Below are 13,581 nucleotides of genomic sequence, written 5' to 3' on the forward strand. Positions count from 1 at the left end.
GATAGGCCCTGCCTCATGCAGTGGAGCCCTTTTTGCTTCATTTCCTTAGAGAGTGTTTAAGGATATTTTAAACAGGAGACAGGAACCTTCACCATGTTGAATTCCTTGGTTAGGCTTTATGAGAGAGCCCCAGACCCTCCCTGTGAGGGGTGCCTGCTCAGCCCCTTTGCAGTGCAGGGAAATCCCTTGGTTTTACCAATGCCCAAGGGCCTGTCCTGTCCCAGGGAGCTTCTCTGTCTGTCTGTCCAACATTTCCATTTTTCCCTCTAAAGCTGCTGTTTCTTGTCTGCTGGACCCTTTCTCTTTTGGCCACCTGTGACCAACCAGTGCTGGGTGTGCCCAGAAGGAGGGTGACACAAATGACAGCCTGGTGTAAATGCCTCAATTAAAATCTGTTTGTGCATCTGCAGAGCTCCTTGGGCCCTGCAGGAGCTGAGGAGACAGAGCATGGAAGCCACTCAGAGCCAGTGTCCTTGGGTGGGAGAGAGGAGTGCCTGAGCCGTGGTGCTGTGGGCTGACACAGCTCTGAGATGCTGATAAGAGCTGCTGGATGCTGAATAATTCTCCTGTGAAATGGCTGGTTTGGAAATCTGCTTCCAGATCTGCACCAGCACAGCCCTGTGCTTATGTAAGTGGGAGAGCTGGGGAGAGCAGCTGCTGGCAGGGACACAGTGACCTCCCTGAGTGCTGCAGGGACACAGCCTGGGCCTCCATCACAGCTGCAGCCTGGCCTGCCCTGCCAGACCGTTCATGCGCTGCTTGTGCCTCGGAGCAGGGAATGGGCTGCACATCCTGAGCTCCCTGATCCACTCTGCTGACTCAGGGCTTTGCTTCCTTCCTGCCCTTCCCCCAGCAGAGCTGCTCTTGCTGCCAGGCATGGGGAAGGTGAAGTGAAACAACTCAAGAAGAACTGATTTTCTTTTTTTTTTCCATTGTCCCCATTTCAAAGGGTCAGCTCTAAAGTTGAGACAAGCACGTGGATGTTCACAGCATAGCTATGGGGGATTTGGTCAGGCCTACAGTGATTAAATCTGGGCTGGAAGGCACCACTGCTGTCCAAGCCAGACTTAACAGCTCTGACCTATTCCTTTGGCTGCCCCGATTCCTTTAAAAACATCCAGCTGGATTGAAACGGGAGTTCCTGCAGAGCTGTGTCATGGGCATCTGTAGGAGAGGGAGGGACATTTGTGAAGGTTTTGACTTAATCAGTCACTGGTGTAAGGAACAGAAACTGGCAAGTTTTGCAAAGCGGTGCCTGAGTTAAAATGTGATCTCCAAAGAGCAAGGATCAGAATTCCCTGATTGCCTCAAAATGCTTTTGTTTGCAGCATTGATCAGACTTAGCAGGCTTTGCTAAACCTCTGTGTCCCCTGGCTGCTCCTGGTGAGAGGCTTTGCCATGGAACATGTGCCAGCTCCACACCTGCTGGCAGCCTGGCACGCCCAGGGGTGTCCTGCTGTCTTCTGGAACTCCTGGAGGATGTTGGGGCTTTATCTGGTTGGGTTTGTCTCTTTTTGTTCCTGTGGGAGGAGGAAGGTGACTGATAAGTGGCCTCAGGAATGAATTCTGGCATTCAGATCAAGCATTATCTCAGGAATTGTTTAGGAATAGAAATGCTGGGTTGCATTTTAGGGAAAACAAAAGCAGGATCTTTCTTGTGTGAAACGTTTCTGTATAAAGACACAGCACTGAAATAGCTCAGTTATTGGTAATTTCTACCTCCTGTGGCTTTATTGCAGTTTTCTCTGTAAACATGGCCTCAGCAGAGCACAGAGAACTTGAAATAGAAACTCTCATCAAGTTCTGAGCCATCGTTTTAACGTCCGTACATAATACCCTGTGAAAGGAATTCTCGTATTTGTCTGACCCTATGAATAAATGGTTCTACTGGAGATATTTTCAACCTCCTCATCTTTTTGAGGTAAAAGCTTTAAACATCAGTACTTAAATTTAGATATGGTCTGGGATTTTATATATGTGGAGTTGTTCTACATGGTTCAGTTTTACTTTTATGTGAACAACTGGTAGGGTTACAGTTAAATTATATACATATTTTATATATATAACCTAATATATATATGTATACATAATATATAACCTTTTATATATATAGAATAACCTTAGATATATTTTATATATATATAAGGTGATAAATATATATAAAAAATATAAATATATATTTTATATATATAACCTAATATATATGTATACATAATATATAACCTTTTATATATATAGAATAACCTTAGATATATTTTATATATATATAAGGTTATAAATGTATATAAAAATATATAAATATATATTTTATATATATAACCTAATATATATGTATACATAATATATAACCTTTTATATATATAGAATAACCTTATATATATTTTATATATATATAAGGTTATAAATATATATAAAAATATATAAATATATATTTTATATATATAACCTAATATATATGTATACATAATATATAACCTTTTATATATATAGAATAACCTTAGATATATTTTATATATATATAAGGTTATAAATGTATATAAAATATATATAAATATATACATTTTATATATTTATAACCATATATATTATATGTATAAACCTTAATGTATTTATACTATATATATTATTTTAAATTATTAGATCATATTATTTTAAATATATATATATGTATGTCTGTGTGTGTATATATATATATATATATATATACATATATGGCACAGCTGGCACTGCATGGGCTGTGCCAGCCCCAGGGATCCTGTGCTGGTTTATTTGCTTTACAATACTTTACATATATATGATATTTTATAAATAACAACTGTGCCAGATGTTTTGGGGGTAAATAATACGTGTTCTCCACCCCCAGAACAGAATCCCGGAGCAGCTTGGGTCAGACAGACTCAAACAGCCCCTGGTGCCAGCTCTGGGGAGAGGTTTGGGCTCCCTGGTGTCACCCAGGCGTGCACAGCCAGAGCTGGGCTGTGGAACCCAGGGGTCCCCGGGATACACAGCAACTCCTGCACATTGCACCCAGGGAGGGATTTGCCTTTGCTCGCTGTGCTGCCCTGGCTCTCAGCCTCTCACATTTCAGCACAGCTCTCTGCTCTTCTCTCCATTCCCCCAGCTGCCTTTGCTTTGTTTCTCACTTTCTTCTTCTTCCTTTGGAGCAGTTTGTGCTTTCCCTGGCGTGCAGCGCGGGGCTGGAGCTCAGTTCCCGCTGCCTCCCTGTTCCCCGTGTTCCAGGTAAAGGGAATTCACTGCTCTGCAGTCCTGGCTGAGGAGGAGGCTCTGCCCTCAGTGAAATGCTCTGCTGCTGCTCCCCTGTGCTGGAAGGGAACAGATAACGTGGAAACTGCTCTGAGAGGGGGCTTCAGGCACTTCTGCTTTTGGGCTTTCCTGCTTTTTCTTCGATTTCTTTTATTTTGGCTTTTTTTTTTCCCTGTTTGGGTTTTTGGGGTTTTGTTTTTGTTTTTTTTTATTTTCTTTTTGTTTTCTTTTTCTCCTCTCTTTCTTCCTCCTCCTTTCTTCCTCCTCCTTTCTTCCTCCTCCTTTCTTCCTCCTCCTTTTTTTCTTTCCCTCCTTTTTCCTCCTCCTCCTTTTTCTTCCCTCCTCCTTTTCCTTTTCTCCTCCTTTTTTCCTCCTCCTCCTTCTTTTTCCTCCTCCTTTTTCCTCCTCCTTTTCCTTCCCTCCTCCTTTTCCTCCTCCTTTTTTTCCTCTTCCTTTTTTTCCTCCTCCTTTTTTCCTCCTCCTCCTTTTCTTCCTTTTTTTCTTCCTCCTCCTTTTTTTCCTCCTCCTTTTTTTCCTCCTCCTCCTTTTCTTCCTCCTCCTTTTCTTCCTCCTCCTTTTCTTCCTCCTCCTTTTCTTCCTCCTCCTTTTTTTCCTCCTCCTTTTTTTCCTCCTCCTTTTCTTCCTCCTCCTTTTCTTCCTCCTCCTTTTTTCCTCCTCCTTTTTTCCTCCTCCTTTTTTTCCTCCTCCTTTTTTTCCTCCTCCTTTTTTCCCCTCCTTCCTTTTTCCTCCTCCTTTTTTTCCCCTCCTTTTTTTTTCCCCTCCTTTTTTTTTCCTCCTCCTTTTTTTCCTCCTCCTACTTTTCTTCCTTTTTTCCTCCTCCTTTTTTTCCTCCTCCTTTTTTCCTCCTCCTTTTTTTCCTCCTCCTTTTTTTCCTCCTCCTTTTCTTCCTCCTCCTTTTCTTCCTCCTCCTTTTTTCCTCCTCCTTTCTTCCTCCTCCTTTTCTTCCTCCTCCTTTTCTTCCTCCTCCTTTTCTTCCTCCTCCTTTTCTTCCTCCTCCTTTTCTTCCTCCTCCTTTTCTTCCTCCTCCTTTTCTTCCTCCTCCTTTTCTTCCTCCTCCTTTTCTTCTTCCTCCTCCTTTTCTTCCTCCTCCTTTTCTTCCTCCTCCTTTTCTTCCTCCTCCTTTTCTTCCTCCTCCTTTTCTTCCTCCTCCTTTTCTTCCTCCTCCTTTTCTTCCTCCTCCTTTTCTTCCTCCTCCTTTTCTTCCTCCTCCTTTTTTTCTCCTCCTTTTCTTCCTCCTCCTTTTTTTCCTCCTCCTTTTCTTCCTCCTCCTTTTCTTCCTCCTCCTTTTCCTCCTCCTCCTTTTCTTCCTTTTTTCCTCCTCCTTTTCTTCCTCCTCCTTTTCTTCCTCCTCCTTTTTTCCTCCTCCTTCTTTTCCTCCTCCTCCTTTTTCTCTCCTTTTTTCCTCTTTTTTTTATTCCCTCAAGGTTTCCTTGCACTCATAACCCCCAGCAGCATTGCTGAGTTCTTTCCCAGAGCAGGGAGCAATAAGCAGAGAGGCAAAGGTAGAAGTTCTGATCTTTGAGCCCTTCAGGAATGCTTCTGGGACAGATCTGATCCCCTGGATCTGTGCACCAGAATTTGGCATTTCTGGGCTGACCCTTGGGAGCAGCAGCAGCTCCTGCCCCGGCCTGGGGCACAGGGCTGGGCCAGATGAGGAGGAAAAAGCGCCAGGGTCGTGTCCCTCATTCCCCAGCTTCCAGCTGCTGGCACAAGTGCCAGGGGTTTGTGCAGGGACACACAGGGGGTTCCCAGGTTGGAGGCCGGAATGTGGGAAGTGTAAAGGGGGATGGGGAGGGCAGCAAACAGCAATTGAGACAAAAGGAAATTGTTGGTGCAAGTGAATGCCTTTTCTTAGGGATATTGATAAATTTCTGCTGCTGTTCAGGCAGCCTAAATGATTCTCCTGCTTCTGTCCCCCTCTGCCTTTCTGCTGTTGCCCGGAGGACACGAGTGGAATCTGGCAGGACAAGAGGCCGCGGCTCGTTGTGGTGCTGCCATTGTCCCCTGGCTCAGGCAGCCCATGGCAGCCTTTGTGTGCAGTGAGAAAAATGGCTTTGCTGCTGGGGCAATGAGATGTGGAGCTGTGCCTTTGTTGGCAGGGCCCTGGTGCTGTGCTGGGGCTGCCCTGCCCCTGGGCCCGCAGCAGCACGAGGAGTTCATGGAACGGGGGCAGGAATAACACCCACATCCCTGGTGGGGGCAGCGTGGAATGGAGCTGATGGCCCAACTGAGCAGGGCTGGGGCTGCACAGCATCCGGGCTGGGCTGGGCTCTGCCCTCACTCCAGCCTGCTTACAAACAAATGAACAAAATATATAAAATATATATTCTATTCTTTTAATTTATATATATATATGTATGGACTGAGCTCTGCCCTCACTCCAGCCCTGGCTACAAATAAATAAATAAATAAACAAATACTTATTATATATGTATATAAATAAAATATATAAAAATATATATTATATTTTTTTAATTTTATATATATATGTATGGACTGAGCTCTGCCCTCACTCCAGCTCTGACAATAAATAAATAAATAAATAAACACTTATTTTTTATATATAAATAAAAAATATATAAAAATAGATATTTTATATAATTTATTTTTATATATGTATGAACTGAGCTCTGCCCTCACTCCCGCCCTGGCTACAAATAAATAAATAAACACTTATTATATATCTATATAAACAAAATACATAAAATATATATTCTATTTTTTCAATTTATACATATATATATGTATGGACTGAGCTCTGCCCTCACTCCAGCTCTGGCTGCAAACAAATAAAGAAACACTTATTTATATATATAAATAAAATATATAAAAATATGTATTATATTTTTTTAAATTTATATATATATGTATGGACTGAGCTCTGCCCTCACTCCAGCCCTGGCAGTAAATAAATAAATAAATAACCACTTATTTTATATAAATATATAAAATATATATTCTATTTTTTCAATTTATACATATATATATGTATGGACTGAGCTCTGCCCTCACTCCAGCTCTGGCTACAAACAAATAAAAAAACACTTATTTATATATACAAATAAAATATATATAAATATATATTTTATATAATTTTTTATTTATATGTATGTATGGACTGAGCTCTGCCCTCACTCCAGCCTGGCTACAAACAAACAAACAAATAAATACTTATTATATATGTATATAAATAAAATATATAAAATATATATTCTATTTTTTTAATTTATATATATATATGTATGGACTGAGCTCTGCCCTCACTCCAGCCTGGCTACAAACAAACAAACAAATAAATACTTATTATATATGTATATAAATAAAATATATAAAATATATATTCAATTTTTTCAATTTATGTATATATGTATGGACTGAGCTCTGCCCTCACCCCAGCTCTGGCTATAAATAAATAAATAAACACTTTTTTAATAGATATAAATAAAATATATATAAAAATAGATCTTTTATGTAATTTTTTATTTATATATATGTATGGACTGAGCTCTGCCCTCACTCCAGCTCTGGCCATTTATAAATAAGTAAGTAAATAAATTATATATATATATATATATATATATAATATTTTTATATATACATATATGAACTGAGCTCTGCCCTCACTCCATCTCTGGATATTTATAAATAAATAAATATACTTATTATGTATATATAGATATATGTATTTATAAATCTAATATATATACTTATTTATAACTGCAGGCTGCTTTTGAGGCCATCCTTAAAGCAGAATGAAATGTAGCTGCTTGCTGATAGGAAGGTGCCCTCATAGATGCACAGGGAAGTGCAAAAATGAGACTGAGTTCTGTAAATCCCAGTTGGTGTGGGAAGTATTGTTCCAATCCTGTTTCCTCACTGCCTTTTTTTGGTTTTCTTTCCTGTAGTAATTAATCATACAGAAAATACATGGAAAATAGAAGTTAATATCAAATATCTGATTGTTTATTTTTTTTTTCTTTTCCAGGCATCTATTAACAAGCTCAAAGTGACAGAACCATGGCTCAGTTTCCAACACCTTTTGGGGGTGAGTGCTTTCTGGTGTGCACAAAGTTGCCATGAGCGCGTTCCTTTCCAGGGGTTTCTCTGGGGCGGTGCTGTGGGATCTCAGCAGCTCAGGACTGAGGTGTCACCGAGAGCACCCTTGGGGGGCTCGGGAGTCCTGGAATGTTCCAGAAGTGTCTGGTGGCTGCACTTTGATCCCACACAGGAGACGACACCTGTATGAGGACAGGAGGGTTTCACCGGGGTGAATGGTGAAGGGATCAGTTAATTAGAGAGTGAAACACAGGGTTTAGGATTTCTGTACAGGGGGGTTTAGAGAAGTAAGATGGAGGAATTGGGGCGTGTCCTGTCCTTCTTCTTCTTCTTCTTCTCCTCCATCTTCTGTGGTGATGGTGGCACTTTGGGATTGGTCATTACTAAAAGTGCACTGGGCAATAAGGGTGAAAGGTATTGGGGAAAAATGATAAATATTGTACACGTAACTTTGGGTATAAAGATAGGTGACCGCCCGGAGGGCAGCACAGTGTGCTCATGGCTGGCTGCTGAGCAGAGCTCTGTCGGGCCCAGAGAAAATCTTTTAGATAAACAATTAATAAACACCGAGACCGAGAAAAGAACTGAAGCCTCTTCTGGTCCTTTGAAACGCGGCTGCCCCAAGGCCACCCCGGGCCTTTCCAGGCCATCCAAACAGCCCAAAACCGGACACAGTGTTTGTGATCTCTCTGAGCTGGGGGTTTTGGGGTGGCTTTGCAGCCCAGAGCCCTGGGTGCTGCATCCACCCAGCCCTGCCAGGCCCTGCCAGGCCTCTGGGCACCCCTGCACTGCAGAGCTGCAGCTGCTTTTTCCTTTCAGGCCTCCTGCACAAAGGCCCAGCAGATGCCTTTGGGTATCACTGCCAGTTTTTCCTTTGTTGTCCCATCGCCCACTTTTAGGTTAGAGCAAAAGCAACACATTTTTAATCTCTTCATTTACAGCAGGGGAAGTTGCAGTGATAGTGGAGCCCTGGAAAAAGTTAAAGATAGAATCTAAAATGTTGGGCTTTGTGCTTTCCCAGATCACCTGCACCTGCGTAAGCAGTATGATAAATTATAGAATTGTTCGATGTGATGATTGTTTAGTAATTAAATGTAATTGTTATATACCATAAGAAGAATAATGAGAAACTATGTTGGAAATTCAGAGAGGGGCTAAATTGAAGTATACAATAGAACAATATAAGTTTAATAATTAACATGAAAGTTATATAACAATAGAGTATAAAGCATGATCATTTTGGATGTATGGCTGGAGTCAGATTTGGGTTGAATGTACCCCTGACACCCAGAGCTCTTCATAAAAAGCACTGCATATAATCCCTGTGATTCTGTGGGTTTGAGCACTGACAGCAGCATCTGGAAATGCTGTGGAAAAGCCAGGATGGGCCCTGGCAGTGCAGTAGGGACAGGATTTTTTGTTATTCCCATGAAATCACAGAATCCCAGACTGGGCTGGGCTGGGATGCTCATCAGGGACAGCTCCCACTGTCCCCAGTGCCCAGCCTGGCCTTGGGCACTGCCAGGGATGCAGGGGCAGCCCCAGCTGCTCTGGGAACCCTGTGCCCGGCCTCTGCCCACCTGCCAGGAACAATCCCTGCTGTGAAACTCAGCCAGATTTCCCCTCTTTGGTCTGGCCCATCCCTGGCACTCAGCTCTGGTGAGCATTCCCTGTTCCTTGCAGTCCCTTCAGACCTGGGAGTTGGCTTTGGCAGGAGGGTTACAAAGAGCAGTCCCAGTGCTGAGATTTGCCATTTTCCCTGTCCTGTGGGCAGGCCAGATGGGGTACTGGGGAAGAGGTGCCTTTGCAGCAAAGGAACTGGAATTTCAGCTCTGAGTGCTCTGGGGGTAAATGATCTCCCAGCCCTGGGTTGTTTGAGGAGCCCAGACTGCTGAGATAATCACACTCAGAGAGAAAAGGGGCTGCTTTTCAGGGAATGTTTCTCAGTGCCATTTCTCCATTTCTTCTGAACCAGGCAACCTGGATATCTGGGCCATTACTGTGGAGGAGAGAGCAAAGCATGATCAACAGTTCCATAGTCTGAAACCAACTGCTGGATTTATCACTGGTAAGCAAACAGCTTCCACTCCTCATCTTGTGTTTGCTTAAATCTTAGCTAGGGAGCCAAATGTGTACAGAGCTGCCTGGGAGACAGATGGGCATAATAATTAGAAAATTTCAACAGGTATTTCTTATTTTATATCTCACTGTTCCACATCAGCCCCATTTCTTATTTTACATCTCATATTTTGCCACATCAGCCCCAACTTTTCTGTTATTTTCTGATGTTTTCTATTCCCCATCCTGCTGTGGAAGGCACTGATGGGTTCTTTGTGCCTGGGGTCAGCTACCACACTAATATTATGATAAATAAAAGGTCTGATTAAATAAAGGTGTGTCATTTCAACTGAAATCAGGTTTAGAAATCCAATTTGTGCAGCACTGACATCAGCATGGTTGACCTCTTGGAAAGATCCAAATGCAGAACTGATTGAAGCAGTGGGAAGCAAAGCTCCAAATCAAGGAATTGCACTGATCCTAATAAATTTTCATCAAACTTTGGTCTCAAAGGCAATAGGAGGCCTCCTCTTCATTGCTCTGTTTGTTACATCCTCATCAGTCATGGCATGGGCTGGGCTTCTCTTGCAGCTGCTTTTCCTCCTGCTGCCCCGTTCCCTCTGCCAGCTGTTGGCAGCTGGAGCTGAAGCCGTGTCCTGTTTGTTTTACAGGTGATCAAGCCAGGAACTTCTTTTTCCAATCTGGGTTACCTCAGCCAGTGCTAGCACAGATATGGTGAGTGTGGGGCGGGCACAGGGCTGAGTGTGGGGCGGGCACAGGGCTGGCTGTGGGGTGGGCACAGGTGGTGTGAGCTGGCACAGTGGGTGTGGAGGCACAGTGGCCTGGGCACATGGGGCAGGGTTGGTGTGGAGTGGGCACAGAGCTGAGTGTGGGCGGGCACAGGGCTGGGTGTGGGGGGCACAGAGCTGGTGTGGGAGGCAAGGCTGGCTGTGGCGGACACGGGGCTCTTGGGTGGGCACAGGGCTGAGTGTGGGGCGGGCACAGGGCTGGGTGTGGGGTGGGCACAGAGCTGAGTGTGGGGCGGGCACAGGGCTGGGTGTGGGGCACACTGGGACACACTGGGGCTGGGCTGGGTGTGGGGGGCACAGGGCTGGGTTTGGGGGCACGAGGTGGGTGTGGGGCGGGCACAGAGCTGAGTGTGGGGCGGGCACAGAGCTGGGTTTGGGGCACACTGGGGCAGGGCTGGGTCTGGGGCGGGCACAGGGCTGAGTGGGGCGGGCACAGAGCTGGGTGTGGGGCGGGCACAGAGCTGGGTGTGGGGTGGGCACAGAGCTGGGTGTGGGGCGGGCACAGGGCTGGGTTTGGGGCACACTGGGGCAGGGCTGGCTGTGGGGCACACTGGGGCACACTGGGGCTGGGCTGGGTGTGGGGCGGGCACAGGGCTGGCTGTGGGGCACACTGGGGCACACTGGGGCTGGGCTGGCTGTGGGGCACACTGGGGCACACTGGGGCACACTGGGGCTGGGCTGGCTGTGGGGCACACTGGGGCACACTGGGGCACACTGGGGCACACTGGGGCTGGGCTCTCCTGCGCTTCCCCAGGCTCAGAACTGGGGCCAGCCCTGCTCAGGGGGGATCTGCATCCAGGGCTCCCTTGGGCTGGGGTCACCCCTGGGCTGGGTCACTGGGGTCAGGGTCACCAGGGACAGGTGCTGGCTCCTGCCCGGGGGTCACCACGAGCCCATGGAGCTCTAGTCTGGGCACAGGGGCTGGGAAAGGCCTGGGAGTGCTGGGGGCAGTGGCTGGACACCAGCCCAGGGTGCCCACGTGTCCCCAGGTGGGCAGGAGGCTGATGGCCCTGGGCTGTCCCAGCAAATGGCATTTTGGAGGTTGGCAGTTTCAAACCCTCATTTCAAGTTGCTAAATGCTTTCAGCTCTGTTAAAACTGGCTACAATACAATTATACAATTAAGCACAGTAATTAGTGATAAATCTGCTCATGGGAGAGCCTAGGCAAGAGCTGGAGTGTTTGTTACAAAAATGAAGATTGACAGGGACTGTTTCCATTGGAGTGGGAGTCAAAGTTTGAAACTGGAAATTTTTGTCACTCCTTGGTGAGTTCAGCCAGATCCAAATCTGTGCCCATTCCACAGCACAGACATTGCCACAGTGCCAATGTTCCTGCAGGAATGAAGGGAATTCTGCTCTGACCCTGCCAGACCTGGACCTGTGTGTGCAGGGACAGCACCCAGGGAATGGCTGCCAGTGCCAGAGGGCAGGGCTGGGTGGGATCTGGGCAATGAGGAATTGTTCCCTGGCAGGGTGGGCAGGCCCTGGCACAGGGTGCCCAGAGCAGCTGGGGCTGCCCCTGCATCCCTGGCAGTGCCCAAGGCCAGGCTGGACACTGGGGACAGTGGGAGGTGTCCCTGCCATGGCAGGGGTGGCACTGGATGAGCTCTAAGGTTCCTCCCAACCCATTCCATTCCATAATTCCATGATTATTCATGGTTGGCATTAATAATATTACTACCAGCACAGATATTGGTGTGAGACAGAGAGAATTAAAAGTGGTTTTCATTCTGGATTGGGTGAGAGGGATAGAGAACTTTGAGGGAATCTGCTCCCTTTTCCTCTGTGAGCTATTTGAGGAGTTTATTGCCATTACAAAACCTTTCTAGTGCAGTGAAGGACTGTTATTTTATTGCTTTTGAAATCTGCATGCCCAGACCTACATGGCTTTTAAATAAAGAGCTTCTTTTCTTTTCTGATTATCTTCATCTTACAAATATCAAAGCTGGACTGGTTGTCTTATGTGCTGAAGCCTCAGTGAGTGCTCAAATGTCCCTTTGGAGCTTCTCTTGCCTCTGAATTAAACAAGGAAAGAAGTTTTGTCTTGAACAAGACATCCTTTCTCCAAAAATCTTCCCTAGGCCTTGCCTTTAAATAGGTGCTAACAAATCCAAACAGTTGTAAATAGTCTGACTAAGGATCTCTTCCTCTCTGAATTATTCAGTTTTCCAGGCTCTGGAGAGGAAGGGAATCATTCCACTCCCTCTGCAGTTGTCATAGAGACAAGACCTGCACATTTTTGTTAATGAAGCTGAACTAAAACTTATTCAGGCTGCCTTTCTAAATCATAAAGCAGCTCATGGACATTCCTTCCTCTCTGTCTCTCATGTTTTTTCAGTCATGTCTGAATGAAATGAAGTAAATATTTAAGTTAAAATCTTTATACAGATCCTTGAGTACTTTGGAGGGGGAGTTTTGCAGTAATGAGCCTGCAGTCTGTGAGAGATGGGAGCTGCTGCTCTTCCATCAGTGTGTGCTCCTGGAATGGCTGGGCTGGGCTTTGGGAGGTGGCATTTGATTGGTACTGGGAGAGCAGGGGAGGTGCAGGAGTCCTCAGGGAAGGGAAGGAATTCTGAGTTAAAACAACTCGTAAAACTCACACCAACTTATACAAAATCTGGTAAAAATTCATTTTCTGATCTGGGAAATCCCAGGATGGTTTGGGTTGGGAAGGATTTTAAAGCTCATCCCATCCCACCCCTGCCATGGCAGGGACACCTCCCACTGTGCCAGGCTGCTCCAGCCCCAGTGTCCAACCTTGGGCACTGCCAGGGATGCAGGGCAGTCCCTGAGGAACTGTCTGTCTGTCTGTCTGTCTGTGCTGTTCTGGAGGTGGTTTCCTGTTCTGGGTCATTCTGCTGATCTTAGCTACACTTTAATGGAATAATGGGAGTAAAGCCTGGCCTGAGTTTGCTGGAGGGTCCCTCCCAGCTGGGGGACACAGGGAATAAATCTGAATAAATCTGGTCAGTGCCTCACTCCTGGGCCCACAAAAGCTTCCCCAGAATGCACAGTCCTTCAAAACAGCAGTTTTTGTTAAAATTGAGAATTCCTGTGTCCCTTGTACTCCTCATGCAAGCAAAGAAGTGTCAGTGAGCAAAGGAGTGAAGTATTATGGTCTGCCATGGCAGGTCCTGTGCTGCTGTGCCCTTCACCAGCTCAGACTCCTCCAGGCTGGGGATCAATTAAAAGCCTCTAATTGGGCTCTGACTGGGCCTGCAGTGCCTTGGGAGATAACTGTGCTTAAGCAGAATAATCTGCCTTGCTTGAGAGCCCTGAGTGGGGCTCACAGAGCATCTCCTGGCCCTGCAGTGAGAGGAGAGCTGAAATAATGACAGCCAATAATACCCATCCCAGTAACCCAACCTGCTG

The 13,581-nt window shown here is 45.6% G+C and overlaps 1 protein-coding gene and 1 pseudogene across 4 annotated transcripts in view; one reads left to right on the top strand and one right to left on the bottom strand.

Annotated features, from left to right (window-relative positions):
- ITSN1 (intersectin 1) overlaps positions 1–13,581 on the top strand; it is a 117,636-nt gene that overhangs the window by 18,030 nt on the left and 86,025 nt on the right. For 3 of the 4 annotated variants that reach the window (XM_064704346.1, XM_064704362.1, XM_064704372.1), the window contains exons 2-4: positions 7,271–7,330; positions 9,317–9,409; positions 10,071–10,134. In XM_064704346.1, the coding sequence (XP_064560416.1) occupies positions 7,303–7,330; positions 9,317–9,409; positions 10,071–10,134 (185 nt within the window). In that variant the 5' untranslated portion in view covers positions 7,271–7,302. Of the gene's footprint in view, positions 1–1,739; positions 1,922–7,270; positions 7,331–9,316; positions 9,410–10,070; positions 10,135–13,581 lie in introns of all 4 variants that reach the window. The other variant, XM_064704354.1, reaches the window with a different exon arrangement.
- LOC135443786 (cilia- and flagella-associated protein 251-like) lies at positions 3,728–4,577 on the bottom strand (annotated as a pseudogene).

The sequence above is a fragment of the Zonotrichia leucophrys genome, chromosome 1 (assembly GCF_028769735.1).
Source record: "Zonotrichia leucophrys gambelii isolate GWCS_2022_RI chromosome 1, RI_Zleu_2.0, whole genome shotgun sequence".
Taxonomy (NCBI): Eukaryota; Metazoa; Chordata; class Aves; order Passeriformes; family Passerellidae; genus Zonotrichia; species Zonotrichia leucophrys.